Source organism: Betta splendens, chromosome 13 (genome assembly GCF_900634795.4).
Source record: "Betta splendens chromosome 13, fBetSpl5.4, whole genome shotgun sequence".
NCBI classification, from domain to species: Eukaryota; Metazoa; Chordata; class Actinopteri; order Anabantiformes; family Osphronemidae; genus Betta; species Betta splendens.
This window is the reverse complement of record NC_040893.2, coordinates 20,922,273-20,939,263: the sequence shown is the minus strand read 5'-3', so window position 1 is coordinate 20,939,263 and position 16,991 is coordinate 20,922,273. Positions and strand designations below refer to the sequence as shown.

General features: G+C 45.6%; 1 protein-coding gene across 6 annotated transcripts in view; it reads right to left on the bottom strand.

Annotated features, from left to right (window-relative positions):
- Positions 1-1,525: 1,525 nt before the first annotated feature.
- actn4 (actinin, alpha 4) overlaps positions 1,526-16,991 on the bottom strand; it is a 31,234-nt gene continuing 15,768 nt past the window's right edge. Inside the window, exons 2-23 of one of the 6 annotated variants that reach the window (XM_029170831.3) lie at positions 13,711-13,825; positions 13,122-13,241; positions 11,908-11,994; positions 11,143-11,230; positions 10,814-10,892; positions 10,622-10,703; positions 10,032-10,117; positions 7,839-7,931; positions 7,619-7,744; positions 7,430-7,534; positions 7,186-7,333; positions 6,948-7,098; positions 6,750-6,858; positions 6,514-6,654; positions 6,207-6,389; positions 5,983-6,117; positions 5,592-5,771; positions 5,351-5,497; positions 4,591-4,671; positions 3,965-4,030; positions 3,422-3,580; positions 1,526-3,308 (exon numbers count right to left, since the gene is read on the bottom strand). In XM_029170831.3, the coding sequence (XP_029026664.1) occupies positions 3,150-3,308; positions 3,422-3,580; positions 3,965-4,030; positions 4,591-4,671; positions 5,351-5,497; positions 5,592-5,771; positions 5,983-6,117; positions 6,207-6,389; positions 6,514-6,654; positions 6,750-6,858; positions 6,948-7,098; positions 7,186-7,333; positions 7,430-7,534; positions 7,619-7,744; positions 7,839-7,931; positions 10,032-10,117; positions 10,622-10,703; positions 10,814-10,892; positions 11,143-11,230; positions 11,908-11,994; positions 13,122-13,241; positions 13,711-13,825 (2,640 nt within the window). In that variant the 3' untranslated portion in view covers positions 1,526-3,149. Of the gene's footprint in view, positions 3,309-3,421; positions 3,581-3,964; positions 4,031-4,590; positions 4,672-5,350; positions 5,498-5,591; positions 5,772-5,982; positions 6,118-6,206; positions 6,390-6,513; positions 6,655-6,749; positions 6,859-6,947; positions 7,099-7,185; positions 7,334-7,429; positions 7,535-7,618; positions 7,745-7,838; positions 7,932-8,884; positions 8,971-10,031; positions 10,118-10,621; positions 10,704-10,813; positions 10,893-11,142; positions 11,231-11,907; positions 11,995-13,121; positions 13,242-13,710; positions 13,826-16,991 lie in introns of all 6 variants that reach the window. The other 5 variants (XM_029170832.3, XM_029170836.3, XM_029170837.3 and 2 more) reach the window with 5 other exon arrangements.

The following is a 16,991-nucleotide window of genomic DNA, read 5'->3' as shown; positions in this document are numbered from 1 at the left end:
CCCACGGCTTGTTGTTGATGAAACACCAAACCCGCCTGGTGGGAACAGTGTAAGTGTTGAAGTTGATGTAGTCCGTTACACAGTCTGTTATTGCGTTAATGTCCTCCCCATGTGGGTCGCAGAGCTCCATCCACACAGTGGTGTTAAAACAGTCCCTGAGAGCCTCCTCGCTCTCAGCTGTCCACCTCTTCACTGTGCGGGGCACCACCGGCTGCCTGTGTACAACAGGTTTATACACAGGCAGGAGATGCAGGATGTTGTGGTCAGCTCTGCCCAGCGGTGGGAGGGAGGATGCAGCGTAGGCCTCTTTGGTGTTGGCATAGAATAAGTCCAGTGTTTTATTGTCTCTGGTGGGGCAGGTCACATACTGGGTGTATGTGGGCAGAGCAGCTGAAGGAGGTGCATGGTTAAAGTCCCCAGAGATCAGGAAGAGGGCCTGTGGGTGCTGTGTTTGCAGCCTGCTGGTGACTGAGAGCAGGGTCTCAGAAGCTGTGTCAGCGTTAGCGGAGGGTGGGACGTACACAGCAATTATCATGAGTGAACTCCTGTGGCAGGTAGAATGGCCTCATGCCCACCGCTAACAGCTCAATGTCTCTGTTACACGGCTTCATTTTGACAGTGCAATGTCGTGGCATACACCACCTCATGTTCACAAACACAGCCAGACCCCCTCCCTTCCTCTTACCGCTGTTCTCCGTTCTGTCCGCACGTAGCAGATGAAAATTGTCCAGTGCGACAGTCAAGTCCGGGATGAGTGACGTCAGCCAGGTCTCCGTGAACAGCAGGACGCTGCTCGTTCTGTACTCCGGCTGGTACCGTGTGAGCGCCGCAAGCTCGTCGATCTTGTTGGCGAGAGATCTCACGTTCCCCATGATAACGGAGGGGACAGCGGGCCTGAAGCGTCTCGTTTTCTCCCGTCGTAGTTTTCCGGCGCGGCGCCCACGTCGGGACTTCACCAGCACCTCAGCGGTGATCTCGTGTCTGTCTCTGGGCAGAACTACGGCGCTGCGCAGCGCGATCAGCTGCTCCGCGGTGTAAACAATGCGAGCTCTGACCCCGACGCACATCGTAGCTTTAAAAACAGCGTTTGTACTGCGCCAAACTTAGAAAAACTATATAAAAGCTGTGCACAGGTTGTGTACAATAATGCAACTAACAAAACACTAGAGAGATAAACTTAAATAAGTGAAGAAACTAATAAATAGAAGTAAGAGGACAGGAGCTGTTGTGACTAGCAGCTCGACCGGCGCCGGAGAAAAAAAACGTTAGTTTCACGTTGACGTTAGTTACTTTAGGTAGAACCCTTATGTTTATTTGCACAGATTCTAGATGTTACGTTAATAGAAGCAAGGAAACAGTCCATCAGCACAGTCTGGAAACTGGCTCATCTAGAAGTCACAGCCCATTCAGGGCCATCAGACCAACATCTGGAAGGTAAAAAGGCAACTTCAATCCAACTAATGTTATTGTGTGTCTGTGGATGACGGCACCAGTGGATAAAACAAAAGACAAACACACGGAAAGGTATTTTGTAAGGAAACTTTTATGTGTGCTTTGTGAAACTCACTCATCATTAGAGACAGAAGGCGTTGCAGTTTCCAGTACAGCAGATAAGGTTTGATATTAAAGAGTACAAAAAAAGGAAAATCACAATTCCAGAGCTCAAGCCTTTCCAAACTCGCAGGAAAATAAAGAGGAAGAAAACAGAAACAAGCTTTTGGTCTGAGATGTTTTGTTCTCAGTTCCTTCCCAGCCCCTCCGCCCGTCTTCCTACTCTAACCTCGCAGCCAACTCACTGGAGAAATCTGTCCTTCTCTTTAATTTGATCCACGCCCACAGCTTCTGCCATGAGTCTGATATTGAACACATAATCATTGCATAGGTTTTTCCACCGTTTGTATTTTATATATATTTTCACGTAGCTGAACGTGCACATAAAGATCTTTCCCTGATCCTTTCCCTTCCTTCTTTCTTGTAGTAAACGTCTGTCTCTTGTCTTCAACAAAAGATGAAGGAATGGAAGGATGGGGGAGGAGGAGGAAATGGGAGGGGGGGGGGGGGGGGGGGGGGGGGGGGGGGCAGGGCTGTAGCCACCAAAAGGCAAATTTTATTTTTTAAGAGGAGCTGTCCACAGTGCTGCTGCCTAAAAATCCTCGAAGAACCTTTATTCAGCCAATCAAAGACGTGTGTACAATAATGTATAGAAAACTGCTTCAACGTTGACTACTACAGTCGCAGCTGTCATGTAAATGTATATTTAAATATAGCACCTCATCCCTCCCCAAGATCAAAATAGTTTCACAGAAGCCAAATTGGATGTTTCTAGCATTGGATTAAAACGTCCACTAGCCTCAACGTCATGGCTACATTGTTCTTCTGTAGGTATTTTCCATTGCCAAAGCAAAATAAATGTGAAGACTTCCGGAAGCTCAAACTTATCGACTGGAGAAACTGCTTGTCATGTTATTTTACTTTTTAATAAAGTTCATTCTACTCCACCATACAGTAAAGCCTGCGATCGATTATGCTGTACAACTGGGATTTAGCTTGTCATTCTTCGCACTGAAAAAATAAGTTTGCACAGCACTGAACCCACTCCCATGCGCTCCGAACCCCCCCCTCCCTCCCGGACTCAAACCCACCATGTAAGAGAATAATCCAGAAAAAAGTCAGGAGGAGTAAAAGAGCTGAGGTTAGACAGGTCATCTTATCCAGCAACACGGGAATCGCAGGTAAATTTCATTTCATCTGTTGTCCCCCACCATGAGCTCGGGGTTAGGGCTAACCCCTAACCCCCGGCCACATCAAAGCCAACACCATCCACCTGACACCTTGAACCCTCCCTGGCAAGACAAAAGAAATCATCATAAAAAAAAATGAAATTAGCATAAGTATCAGATCACCTTGTGCCAAACCCCCTCCCCTCCCCAATGTGACCCCTGTTAAAGGCAGAGAGGGTGAAGCTAACAACCTGCACAACAGAGCATCTGCCCCCCCTGTAGTAAAGGGGCCTTGGACTCCAGCACACACAGGGGACCTTTACCACCAACAGCAGACTCCTGGAGTCATCTCTGTGCACAGCACAACTCTCTACCTTCCCCTCCCTTATTCCTCCCTCATATATCCAGCCCTCCTCTTCTCGCCTTCATCTACAGGTCACTCTCTCCGTACAGGGCGGTGGAGAAAGACATGTAGTCAAGGGCTCCAGGTATGGTGTCAGGGCCTGTGTAAGGCGCCATGCGAGCGATGCAGTACTCTGCCTGGTCAGGGGGGAGCTCCCTCCTCAGCTCGTCGGCTGTGATGTAGTTCTGAAACAGTGAATGAAGACAGTTTATACATCTTTTATAACTTTGTTTTGATGTCCTGAACCCAATTATCCGATATCACAGACAGCCCCATCGCCGTGCACGCTCAGTCTCACCTTGTCAGCAGCCAGGATCTTGAAGGAGGCGATGACTTGGTCTGCAGTGTCCGTGTCTGTTGTTTCCGTGGACATGAAGTCAATAAAGGCCTGGAAAGTGACTGCACCGGTACCGTTGGGGTCCACTATGCCCATGATGCGAGTGAATTCCCCATCGCCCTGGCAACAGAGACACAAAAAGGGTTAACCCAAAAAATACGCAGACAGTGATAACAGAACTTGAAGTGAGTAGAGCAAAAAAGACAGGAGAGGAATTGTGATGGTGTTCCTCATATACGTCACATTTAACACATGCAGGATATGTTAGTAGGTTACGGTCACAGAGGACAATTATAATGACAAATGCAGCCCCTCACCAACTATGGCAGACTGCAGGAAGCAACACAGATGTGACAAGACGAGAGCAGGCTGTCTGCAGGCCAGATTTACAACCACGTAATGATTGTTAAAATCTCTGCAAATGGGAAACACCCATGACTCTAAACGGCAATAAAAACATGAACCTGCAGACACCCTGTGAGAGCATCATGGCAGCAGCAGTACCAGGCTGTTTCCTGTAGAAATGAGTAGAGCCCGGAAATCATCCGAGACCATCTGTCCTGATCGCTTCTGGTCGCCATAGCACAGCAAAGGGCGAGAGGAAAGAGAGAAAAAAGAAGAAGAGACAGATGAAGAGAGTGACAAACAGGAATAAAGACACAGAGGTCCAGGGAAGTGAGTTATGTTTAGAGAAATGGAAATACAAATGATAAAAATAAAAAAGCACAAACAGTTAAGCCCTGGAGCACAGGAGCAGGGTCAAGCTAAGCCGTACAAAGCAACAGAGACCCCTGGTGGACAAACAGAAGCACAACATCTCTCTGCCCTTCATGCTGACAGACTGAGTTCAGAGTTCATCAGGAGACACGGAGCAGAAGCCCCAACCGATCACTGGCTTCAAAACCAGGGTTCCAAAATCAAAATACACAAAAAAAAGGTAAAGTAGCAACCCAACCCCCAAAACGGTAAAGGGTTGAAATGTAATCTGCTGCAATGTTTGCGTAGTTTAGTTTGGCCAGTTTTAGAGAGTAATAAATAAATTCAAGCTAAAACAAAGCTGACTGGCAGCGATCTCTGCTCCGCTCTCCTGTTGGTGCTCTGACGAACTCCAACTCTCTGGAGCCTCCTACCTGCTTGTCGCTTTCCACATCATAGCCCAGACTGATCAAACAGGCCTTGAACTCCTCGGCCATCAGGGCACCACTGTGGTCCTGAGGTTGGCCAAACATCATGACAGGTCATGAGGATGAAGCGCAACACAGGAATGGAGGTGGATGGCGTGATCCACCATGCAAGGAATACGTGAGGAGGTGGAGGATGGAGGGACAGACAGGTTTGGTAGACAGGGAGACAGACATTCAGGGATGTTTAACCTCAGCACAGAACAGTGGCTATAAGACCCACACACCCACATGCATGTGTCTGTATGAGAAAACCGATGTATAAAAAAAAAAAAAAAAGTTGTGAAGGATCTGAACCAAGTCAGACGCACGCACGCACGTGGTGCTGTGAGATGGTGGTGAACCCCTCACGTTTATGAATATGGGTCAATTTTCGAACGTGAGAATAATTACATTATAACATTATTTTGATGATTCATCACTTGAACCTAGCTCACACAACCAGAGTGATCAGAGACTCCTACATAGACACTTCAGGAGGCTCCAGCACAAAAAGATGCACAACACATATTTAACCTATTTACTCCTTTACTTAACATTGTACTTTATGAACAGCTTCTGCTCCCAGCTGTAACACTACACTCCAAGAGCACAGTGACTTATGACAAATACGGAGAAAAGCAGAAACCTGCTCCCTGGAGGAAATCGTGAAAACCTCACCAACATAGGAAAAATGTTATTTTTCCTCCTGAGAGCAACTTGACCTGACCTTGTCAAAGTGGTTGAAGGAGGCACGGTACTCGTACAGCTGCTCCTGGCTGATGCCCTTGGCATCACGTGTCAGGATCTGGTTTTCAACCTCATTGATGGTTCTGGCAATGGTGGTGAGTAGTTGCTCCCAACCCACACGAAGATGCTGCAGAGAGGAAAGCAAGGGAGAATGTAGGAGCAGGTGAGACTGGGCCTTGAGCAGCTCAGAGGCAAGTGAGGGTGTGCTTCATGTGCATCACCTCCATTGAGTAGGAAGTGTACTGGTTGTCAAAGATGAGTGCTTCCTGGATGTGCTGGTGGAAGCCTTCCAGCTTGTTAATTTCAGGCATGTAGGACATGATGGTCTTCTGGTATTCCTTCAGGTGGGTCAGCTGGTCCTCCAGAGTGCCATTCATTTCAATAGATATCCTTCCAACTTCCTGCCAAGCCAAGTGCAGATCACCTTGACTCAAGTCCACATTTATAAAAACCTGTTTACAGTTGCTGCAGCAGCAGGTCAACATCAAAGTTGTGCTCCTCACCAACTCTGGAACACGGAGAAACGCTCCCAACCGGTTTTACAATGTTTGTGTGAAAACTGTGGCAAACTTTAAGCAATAGGCAACAAGCAAGCTGAGGCTCAACCATTACCTCCATTTTCTCTTGTATATAAGCACCGACTGCGTTAGCCTGAGTGGCGAACTTGGCTCTCAGGGAGTCATTGGAATTCTGCTTGTTGAGCTCATCCTGCAGGGCGGTGTCACGCAGTGGCACCATGGCCATTGCCTACAAAAGAAGAAACATGCACATGCGGTCAATTTGAAACACTCAGCACTAACTAAACAATAAAAACCTTTGTAGAGACCAGGCCCCACCTTCTCCCACTTTGTGTCAATGCTCTCAGGTGTGATACTGGTGTACGGGTTGCCTCCACTCAGCTTGATGCCGTTGCTCTGGGCGATCTTCTGCACTTGGGCCTGGATAGATTGGATGGCCTCACGCTCTTTGTTGGCCTCTGGCAGGGTGGACTTGAACTGCTCGTGGGCTGTGATCAGACCCTGAGGAAGAAACCACATGTTTGGTTTTGTCTCCATCTCTTTACCGCCTACTGTTAATTTATCTTAGTTTTAAATGCTTAGTGTTGCATGCTTGCATAATGTCTCTGAGATGCTGTGCAGTTACCTGAATCTCCTCAATATTGTGGACAATAAACATGTCCTGCAGGTCCTCCATAGCGCCCTCCATCCAATTGTTGAAGGGTGCTGCTCTCTTTGCGTACTCAAGGTAAAGCTCATCTATTGTCTCCAGCTGCTTCTCTGTCCTCTGTGGAAAAGAAACCAGAGTCTCTGATTATGTTAGATTTGAGCCCAGTAGCATCATATACACACACGCTGAGCAAGCGAGCGAGCGAGCCGTACCTCCAGTGACTCCTTGCGGCTGTGGGTGAGGGCTCCCAGGACGTCCCACTGATCACAGATCTTTTGACAGCGTGCGTTGACGCTGGCCGAGTCATAGTAGTCCAACTCACTAAAAGCACAGGAGAGGAGTAAGGTGTCATGGCCACAAAGGCACAACGTCTCCCTCCCAGTGTTACTCTACGTTCTGTTTATTCTCACTTGAGCTCCTGTGCAATAGCAGCGATCTGCTCAACTCTATCCTGATGGGCCGCCAGGTCACTCTCGAAGGCCTCGTGTTTTCGTAGCAGCGCCTTGACTTCTGATAGGGTGGAGGTCGCGTAGTCTTTCTGGGTCAGCATGGCCTCCTTACCTGCATACAAAGTAAAGGCAAATTAAAAAAAAAAACAAAAAAACACCAGAGTAACCAAATCCATCCTTTGTGCTTTTGTTTGCGCACCGTCGGTCCAGCACTCATGGATGGCAGCCTTCTGGTGGAATTTCTCAGCCAGATGTTCCAGTCTCTCCAGACGTCTGATCTCACTGAGGATCCACTCCTCGTAGCCCTTCTCTGCTCCCTCAAGAGTGTGCCATGCTCCGTTAATATCCTGAGTATTTGGGGGAATTAAAAAAAAAAAACAACACTAAACACCAGTGTACAAATAATTATTTATTAAGTCTTTAAGTCTAAGAGGAATACATACGCCCATCATGCGTCCCTCTGATGGCATGAAGGCAGGTCTGTTGCTCAGTCTCAGTTTAGTCTGCAGAGTGTTGAAGCTGATCTCCAGCTGACATTTCTCTTGGACCTGCAGGGACGGATTCAGTTTACAGCATTAGGGCACAAAGGTGGAAGAGGGCAGAAAGGAAGCAGAGGCAGTGCTTTTTTGAACCTTAGGTGGTTTGTGGACACAGCGGTAGTCTCTGAAGTCCTCCTGCTTTGCCTGCATATCGTTGACCGTCTTCTCTTGGGTTCTGTTCTCCAGCCAGGGGATGGTCCGACGGATCCACTCCAGCAGCTGGAGGCAGAGAAAGTAAAGGGGGCAGCTTTATAGAAAAAAATCATCTGCATAAACATGTGGTGAAAGTCTTTGAAAGTGTTGCTGGACTCACATCACTGGCGAGTTTCTCGTAGTCCTCCATCATTTGCTCGTTCTCCTGGTTGACAGCCAGCACTTTGCAGATACGATTGGCGGCTGTTTCAGCCTATCAGAGAACACACTGATGAGTGACCCACACAGTCCACTCAGTGTCCAAAGCTTAGTGAGATCCACAGGATGCTGCATGTTAGATTAACTCTTTATTAACTGCGTGTCTCATTAATGCCCTGTCCTAAGCTGTCACTACGGCCAGAATCTGCTGTTCTTACTGGTGTGTACAGCTTCACACACACACACAGGCAGTGAACTGGAGTTTAACCATAGTAAAACATGCTGCTGCTGTTTAACGTTAGTTCAACGTGTTTAAAGCTTCATGCGTTTCCTGTCACAAGCCAGGGGTCGGATCACACGTATATTTACAGGTTCACGTAGCGCTGAGCTCCACATCAGTCTCTAGACATTACTCTACTGAACCACTGCAAGAAAAAAACAACAGCACAGACTATGACAAGCTGATTTACAGCAAGTTATGCATTTGTTTTGCCACAAATACTAACAAACATGTTCCTTTGGAAAGTATCACAATATTTAAATCTACAATAATTCCATAAATCTAAACTGTCAAAACAAAGACCAAGAAAAAAAAAGTGTGAGTAGGTGAAGAGAAAGTACAGATTTAACATTCTTCTCTTATTCTCAAGAGTGATTGTGGTGGAAGTGTGAGAGCATGTGAAAGTATGTTGTATCTTATTCAGTCCATCTGATAAATACAAGTACACATGATTCTTAGATGCAACATACTGTGTAGCGCTTCAACTCAGAGCCGACGGCTACAGTGCTAATATGAATTTGGGAATTTAAACATAGTCAGGACCACAAGCAGCAAAACAGAAGCATCAGAAAAGGCTTTTTTGGTTTTCCTCTTTTTACTTTCCTCATAATGCTGATCTGTAAACACTTGTCGTTGTATTCACTGATGGATTTGACATGGAAAATTGAAGGAATATGAAAATCCTTGCTGAAGAGAAGCATTCATGTGAATCAGAACCATGAGCTCACCTTCTGTGCGCCAGAGAAGGCGTGATAGAAGCAGGACACATAGGTCATTATGGCCTTCTCATCCGGCCTCAGCGTGCCCACGATGTCTATGCATCACCCAGCACCAAGCAGACAGGGAAAGGTAAACACAGAGAGAGAGAGAGAGAGAGAGAGAGAGAGAGAGAGAGAGTGAAGCCAAAGCTGCGTGTTCTTGCTCGCTACAGGAGGCGAGAGCAAGGAGGAGACGGCTCTCTCTTCAGAGCCACGGCTTCAAATTCCCACCGTTCCCTCACAAATAATGTGAAGAGGACGGGCCTCCTACCAAAGAGACACTAGCGTCCCGAGTCAACATTGGGACACAAACACACGGCATCTACTATATCAAGCTAAAAACTAGCTAACGTAGAGAAACTACTTTCGTCTCATTGTTACCTTTCACCATTTCACAGGTGTGCTGTTTGCTGATCCTGAGTGTTTGACTCTAAGCCTCAGGGCTGTGTAATCATCATCGTCCTCACAAAACCAACACATTAAGTGTTTTACTAACTTTTCAAAAAATGTTTGACATCATTTATTTAGTGCTTTGAAAGTTTAAGGATGTGTAACGCTGGCAAAAGCAGTAGGTTTAGAAAGTTTAGGCCTGAAACTTTAGTGTTCACTACAAATCTAAACTTTCTCTGCAGTAGTGACTGTAAAAAATTTAAGGTCCAGAAGGAGAACCGGCTGGACATGGAACATGCAGCGACCACCTGCAACACAAACAGATTCTAAAAGAGCCAGACGACAAAGACGCTTTGACTGGATCCCGTCTACAGCAGCAATAAAGACTTGCGACGGGAGGAGAGTAAAACAGAGAAAAATTCTAAATGACCTGAGATTTTTAATTTCTTTTGTTTAAACTTTGGCTGAGTACAAACAAAATGAATGTAAACACACATTTGGCAGTATCTCAGCCACACTACCTACTGCATTTGCCAGCTCTCTTACATCCAGGCTGCACTTGCTAGTGTGCTAGTGTGTTTGTGTCCCAACAAATCCTGTGTCTGTGTTGAGGCCCGGCACTTAGCAGCACTGTGGAGAGAAGGAGGCCATGCTGGGCAGGAAGCAGCACCTTGTTAGTAACAGGGGGTTAGATGTCAGGGTGGTGAGGTCAGAGGACAGGGGGTACCTTCTGTGCTCCAGAGAAGGCATGGTAATAAGAGGATACGTAAGTCATTATGGCTTTCTCATCCGGACGGGCAGTGTTCACAATGTCTACAAGGGGAAGAACGTGGTTATGAGGACATCCACAAACAGGAAGGACAGAGGACACAATGTCAATAAACAAACAAGTCACTGTAGCCAGGAGCCATTAGCAGTCAGTCACAAAAACAGTTAGTAAACCTTCAAAAAGTTTCATTAACATTTTAAATAACAAAAGTACAAATTCTCTAATGATTTACAGAGCAAATAATCAATATTGTCACACTACCCATTTTTATAACAGACCATTGCACAAAAGAGACCAGCATAGCCCAAACATGGCACATTTGGTGATCATTGGCCACAACAACACTACAAGGAGAACGGGATAAAGGTTCAGTCAAAAGCCTGATTGGGGTTTTTTGGGTCTCTTTTACACAGTAAAAGAGACAGTCAGTTAGAGTAGTTGCTGGGGGTGAACAGCAGCTGACTGTCTGACCTACCGTCACCTCGTGTGCATGCATCAGCACGGTATCAGTTACAAACAAACGTCTCTTCTAGACAGTTCAAGCTTACCTTCTGCATCCAACATCTTGGGGATGTCCAGGTACTTCTCAGCCACTTCAAACGCATTGTTGAGATTGGTCACTGGGTCATCCTAAACAACCATAAAGACTCTATTCATTTATGAGCTTTGAGTTTTTCTGTTATCAGTCAGTCACTTCAAACTGGGATAAAAGTAGTGCAGGTCTATTCATATTGTTCTACCTTTCTAAGACTGTCGTAGTCAATGAGATCTGGTCTGTGTCTGTGGATCAGAGCGTTGAAGGCGAGACCATCCTTCCAGCTAAGACATCAACAAGTCAGTTTACCATAAGGCATCGAGACAAACAGAAACAGGTCAACATCACTTCTGCCATTACCAACAGGTTCCATTTAACCAGGTGAAAAGGACAAAGGACAAACATTTTCTAACACATTGACCCTGGAGTTTCCCTCAGTCCTGAACAGTTTCACAGGACGCAAACTTAAAAAACAATTAATAGCACAGATTGTTGGATTAAAAGTAAATCTGAGTCCAGACCAATGGATGTTACCTGATGTGAAAGTTCTGCACATTAACATTCTTGTAGGGAGCAGTCTTCCTCTGGCACCACAGGAGAAGACCCTCCTTCGCAGAGGTCTCTGCAGAGGAGAAGAGTCTTAGCAGGGCCGCTAGTTTCGATTAACGCTCACACAAACAGACAGAAAAATATGAATGTGCTAAGTATAGACTCTTTCAAGTCTCAACAGTAAAAACATGGAGAATGTTTGTTTTCTGCAACTGCCCAAAGAAACATGCAACAGCTACTGTAGTAGAACAATACTGGATATCTTATGATCTAATATTTCTTGTGGGGATCCAAACTCACAATAGTTAAATTTAGCACAGACAGATTTAATTAACCATCAGTTATTAGAGCTCCAACAGAGAAAATGGTTCTACTCAACATTCATCAACACAAACTATTTGCAGAAATATAGATCATCCTGGAACTGGAAGTGACGATGCGTAAACAGTGTTTATGATTAATATGTCAATTGGCTCATTGTCAGAGCATTTCTACTGTAAATAATCTAAATGTACTACCCAAGAAAAAACAATCAATTCATAGAACTGATTATGTGCACTTATACCAGTAAAATGTAACACTAAAGTGCCAATAACTGGCAAGAGAAATCATGTAAACCCAAGCGTTTTTCTGTGGGCTGTATTCCAGCACTGTGTGTGTCTAGTCTCGTTACTTCCACTCTTTCCCTCAATGCATCCTCAACCTGCTCCACTGCCACCAGGGAGTCGCTTTTGCTTCTGCAGGTTGTACCTTCTACAGAGATGTCCTGAATGGCAAAGCGGAGGATGATGGTCCAGATCATTCCCAGGGTCATCTTTGCATTCCCATCCACGATTTCTGTCCAACACGCAAAAAAACAACAAAAAAACCCCAAAAACAATCATTAATTAGAACCACAATTTCTTTCTTTAATGCAGATCCACTTCCTCTCTATTCCTGGTTCTACAATTTTATGTTTTTTTTTTTAAATATAATAATGCTAACACACCCACACAGCTACACTTAATGCCCCCCCGCTAATCCGCCAGTATTTCCAAGAAAAGTGTAATGTCGGAACAATGCAAAGCTTTGTCTTGATTGTACTGTTTCTAACAAGAATAAACTAGAGAACTTGTCTTTAGAGAAGGGACATTGGCATAAAATCATACCTTTCTATTCCACACACACTCACAGCTTTGCTCACCTAACATGCTGGAGGATGCTTCAGACACTATAATAATTTGTATGTGACCAAGAACCAACTGATGCTGAGGTATATTATGAGCTAAATGCATTTTACGCCTTACCAAGCAGCTTTAGCTGGTGATTAATGTATTTACAGCATGATACATGGAAAGCTGACTGTTCCTGTTATGGTTATGTAAACGTTCCTACTACAACCCAGAAAGAACAAAGACAGAGTCACAATAGAGCAGCAGTCTGGGTCAAATTCCACTCATAGCGAGACTATTAGTGCATTCATTCCTCACCTTCACCTCCAAATGATCAGATACAAACTCTCAACTTTCACCTGCAGGTTCACACAGCACAGACTAAATATACAACTAGTGTTTCTTTGTTTCACATTCCTGTGAACAATCCTTATATCCTCCCTGTTAACCGCTCGGAAGGGAACAAGCGTAGGATGCTCTCCTATGTTGGCATTTTTCATTCTTCCCTCTGTCCACTAGTTGACAACCTTTAGCTCCTTCCACAGAACTGAAAATAATGAGCGTTCCAGCATGAATGCATTCACATCCTGTAGAGTGTGTGTGCGTCCTCGTTGACCTCAGACTCAGTAATGCCATGCTGCATGAATGTCATGTTTGCGCTGACAGAGTAGGAGAAAGGTCATAATGAAAGTCTTTGGTGAAACATTTTCTTTGCAGGACTGAGGACTTCAAGGTTTGTTCTTATCTGCAGGTCATGAAGAATTTGTCTATGTTTAATGTTTATTTCCCAGTTCTGCTTGTGTGAATGCTTACCCTCTGCTCCAATAGAGACCAGTTTCACCCCCTTGCTGGCGATGAAGTCCAGAGCTTTGTTCACATTGTTGATCTTGTGGACCCTCATCTTGCCTCGCTCAGGCTTAGGTAACCGTTCGCCTGCAGACGTAAACAGACACAGTACCTTAAGACAGTGAGGACATTTCCACAGGCTCAACAGAACAATGATCAGTTACAGGGACCAAGTTACAGCTGCTCATAGCAGAAAATAATTGTGAATGTGAAAAAGGAATCTGAAGGCAAGTCTGGATTCCAGCAATTCAAACTGCGCCATTAGGAGCAGCTTCCCCTTATACAACCTGTAATTAAAGCAAGGAGGAATGCTGCCGTGCACAGTGACAGACTCTGCTCCTCGTGTCTTGTGGCGGAGGAAATGGCCACGCCCGGCTACGGGCGAGCTGCACATCTGTAACATCTGAAAACAATCAGGCCAAAGCTCAAACGACTGAGTGTCAGTGTGTATGACCGAAGTACCTGCAGCTTCTGTGTGAAGCCTCTCACAATTTAGACACTACAGCAACTGCTTTAATTAAAACCTCATTTTCTGCAGAAGTATTCGGTTAGTTACCTGAGATGACCTCCAGCAGCAGCATGAGTTTGAGCCCATCCCTGAAGTCCTCCTCGATGTTTTCAATCTGCGTACCAGCTTTCCGCAAGTGGGAATTGCACCAGGCCGTGAACGTCTGCACAGTGAAACAAACAGGACCCAGTGGTGAAATTGCAGGAACTGGGGATAATGTTTTTCTAGGTTTATGCCAAGAAACAACTTTGAATAAAAACAAATAAAACCTGAAAATGAAGCTGAACGGACAGGAAGGGAGGTGCTCTGCAAGACAGGAAGTAGTAGGGGAGAGTAGAGAATCACTGTACTATACAGCTTTTATCTCAGATTGTGTCAGCCTCTGTGCTTCTCCTGCATTTTTCTACAGTAACACAAGGTTTCACATGCAGACAGAAACACATTGGATGAACCCAGCATCACCAAAAGCGAAAACACACACAAACCACACTCCGTCACGCCAGCAGCTACCAGAGCAACTCCACTCCAGGAGTAAAGTCTGAAGACACTTATCATCCTGAAAATCTGACAAAAATCTAAAACGGCATCTGTTATGCATGTAATTAAAAATCAAAATGGTCGACCAAATCATAAACACCGGCATCTGGAAAAGAAACTTCACACATCAGTAGCCGTTTGTTTCTATGTTTCTGTGCTTGTAGTTACGGAGCATTCTTCAGAAATCAGTTTTGAATCATTTTATTTTAGTCAGGTTGGCACGGGGATGTGGACAGGCCATCACGCTGCTCTGCAGAGAACCCCGGTTATGGCACATTGTCCGTCAAAGTAACAGAAACACTGAAACAATTTCTGACAGATTCAGAATGTGGTGGAAATACCAAGTGAACAGAAAACGAGAGCCTCAGTGCAGCCACAAAAGACAAATGTAATGCAAATAAATTTCATTTACATTTCCACCGGTAAATGTCATTGTAACAGGTAAAAAGGATCATGCAAACATCTTTCCCTCGTTCACTTCTGCACACAAACATTATGACTGGGCACCACTCGCTGCCCAGCACAAAGCGCCTATTGAACCTCACTGATAATGGCACCCTTCAGCCCCCTGCACTCACTCAGCCCAATAACAGCCCCCAAGCCACACGCATTAGAGGGCAGGGCTCCCCCTCCCTGAGGTAGGACACGCGCACGCATGATTTCAGGCCATGACTCCAACCACTAGACGCTGTAGCACAAAACATTCCTGCCTTTTTATTTGGCCATTCCAAGTTCAAACATTTTTAATTTAAATCACAAATTCCTCAGAGTCATCACTGAGCAATAAATGCCAGTTTTATGTTTAGTAGTGACTTGTGGGTTACGTATGCTCATTTCAGGCAGAAGATCATCAGATGATGCAGAAGATCGTCAGATGGTGTGGACCTCCATCTGACGAAGTGGATTATGGACTACCTCACAAACAGGCCTCAGTTTGTGAGAGCCAGCGCCTGTGTGTGTCTGACACTCTGACCTGCAGTGTGGGGGCCCCACAGGGGACTGTACTGGCCCCTTCCTCCTCAACCTCTATATGTCAGACTTCAGACACAACACTGACAGCTGTGTTCTACAGAGGTTCTCTGATGACTGTGCGATCGTCTGATTCATCACCGATGCAGAGTACAGAGTACTTTTTGGACTTTGTGGACTGGTGCCAGCGGAACCACCTCCTGATCAACACCAGAAAAACGAAGGATATGGTGGTGGATTTCTGCATATGGCAGCCTGCTGGCATCCCACCGATGCACATCCAGGGAAGGGACATTGAGAGAGTGGACTCTTACATGTACCTGGGTGTGCTTCTGAACAATTAACTGGACTGGACTCATAACACGGATGCAATGTACAGGAAGGGTCAGAGCAGACCTGCTGAGGAGACTGAGTCTTTTGGAATGAGGGGGCCACTCCTGAAGACCTTCTATGACTCTGTGGTGGCATCAGCCGTCCTGTACGTATGTTCTGCTGGAGCAGCAGCATCACAGTGAGGGACAGGAAGAGACTGGACAGAGTCATCAACAAGTCCAGCTCTGTCGTGGGCTGCACTCTGGACACAGTACAGGAGGTGGGTGAGAGAAGGGTCCTGGCTAAACTCACATCCATCCTGGACCAGGACTCTCACCAAAGAGGACTCACTGTCTGCTCTGGAGAGCAGCTTCAGTGACAGACTGATGCACCCTCACTGTGTGAGATCGCAGAGCTTTCCCACCTGCTGCAATCAGACTCTACAATCAGAACTGCTAACTGCATTTGCTCTATTATGGGTGTGTATTTGTATGGTATGCATGGTTTCTGTTTTTCTGTCCTGCTGCTGTTGTGAGGTGCAATTTCCCCGTTGTGGGACTAATAAAGGCATTCTTATCTTATTCTTATCTGTGTTTAAGCAGGCTGCTTGTAGACACAAGCTGAGACTTGCAGAAGATGCCTTCACATCATACAGTTGATCACAGAAGGGGTGTGTACCACAACTCAGGTAGATAAAAGTTCACCACAATGCTTTGCACTGCTGAACACTGTTGGCTATTCATACTGGAGCAGTGAAGCCTCGGTGTGGTGCTGCTGTGTGGCTGATACCGGCACAGACACACACTCAGAGCCTGAACCATGTGGACTAAGCGGTGGAGCAGGAAGCATGTCATGATGCAGATCAGATGCTCTCATTCATTTACAGCATTTCTGACCTGAAAGGCAGAAACAGCAAAGCTGGATGTAAAAGTTTAGATGGTTTAGATCAGGGGTGTCAAACTCAAACCAGTCCCTTGGTCGTTTTCCAGCTCTCCCCTCCCCAGAGCCTGCAGATCACCATGATCAGGTGTGTTCAGTCCATCAGCAGCTGGATAAGATAACTGACACACCTGTTCAAGGTGATCAGCAGAGACACCGGCCTTCAAAGACCGCAGTTTGACACCCATGGTTAAGATTTTAAGCATCAGGAGCGGGCTCTTATTTAGTAGTGAAGGAGTTAAAGTGTTGCATCTCTGCCAGAAACCTTGTCCGATGTTTCAACCTTTAACACATCATGTTGTTGACGTGTTTAAAAGCTCTCAGGTCATATGTGTGTTTGGAGGAGGACGAGTTAATTTTGCATCATTATCTTTACATAACTGTGGCTTTGAAGAAAGTGGATCACAAAAAAGTTGACTCCAATCTGGCATGACCAAATGAAAAATCGTTAGCCACTTACATTTAAGTGGAATCCATTTCAGAGTAATTTTAACCAGGACCAAGTTGGTCATTATCTGTGCAGAGAAAACATTATAGTGTTCTCCTCATTATTTTCTCACACATGAGCCCAG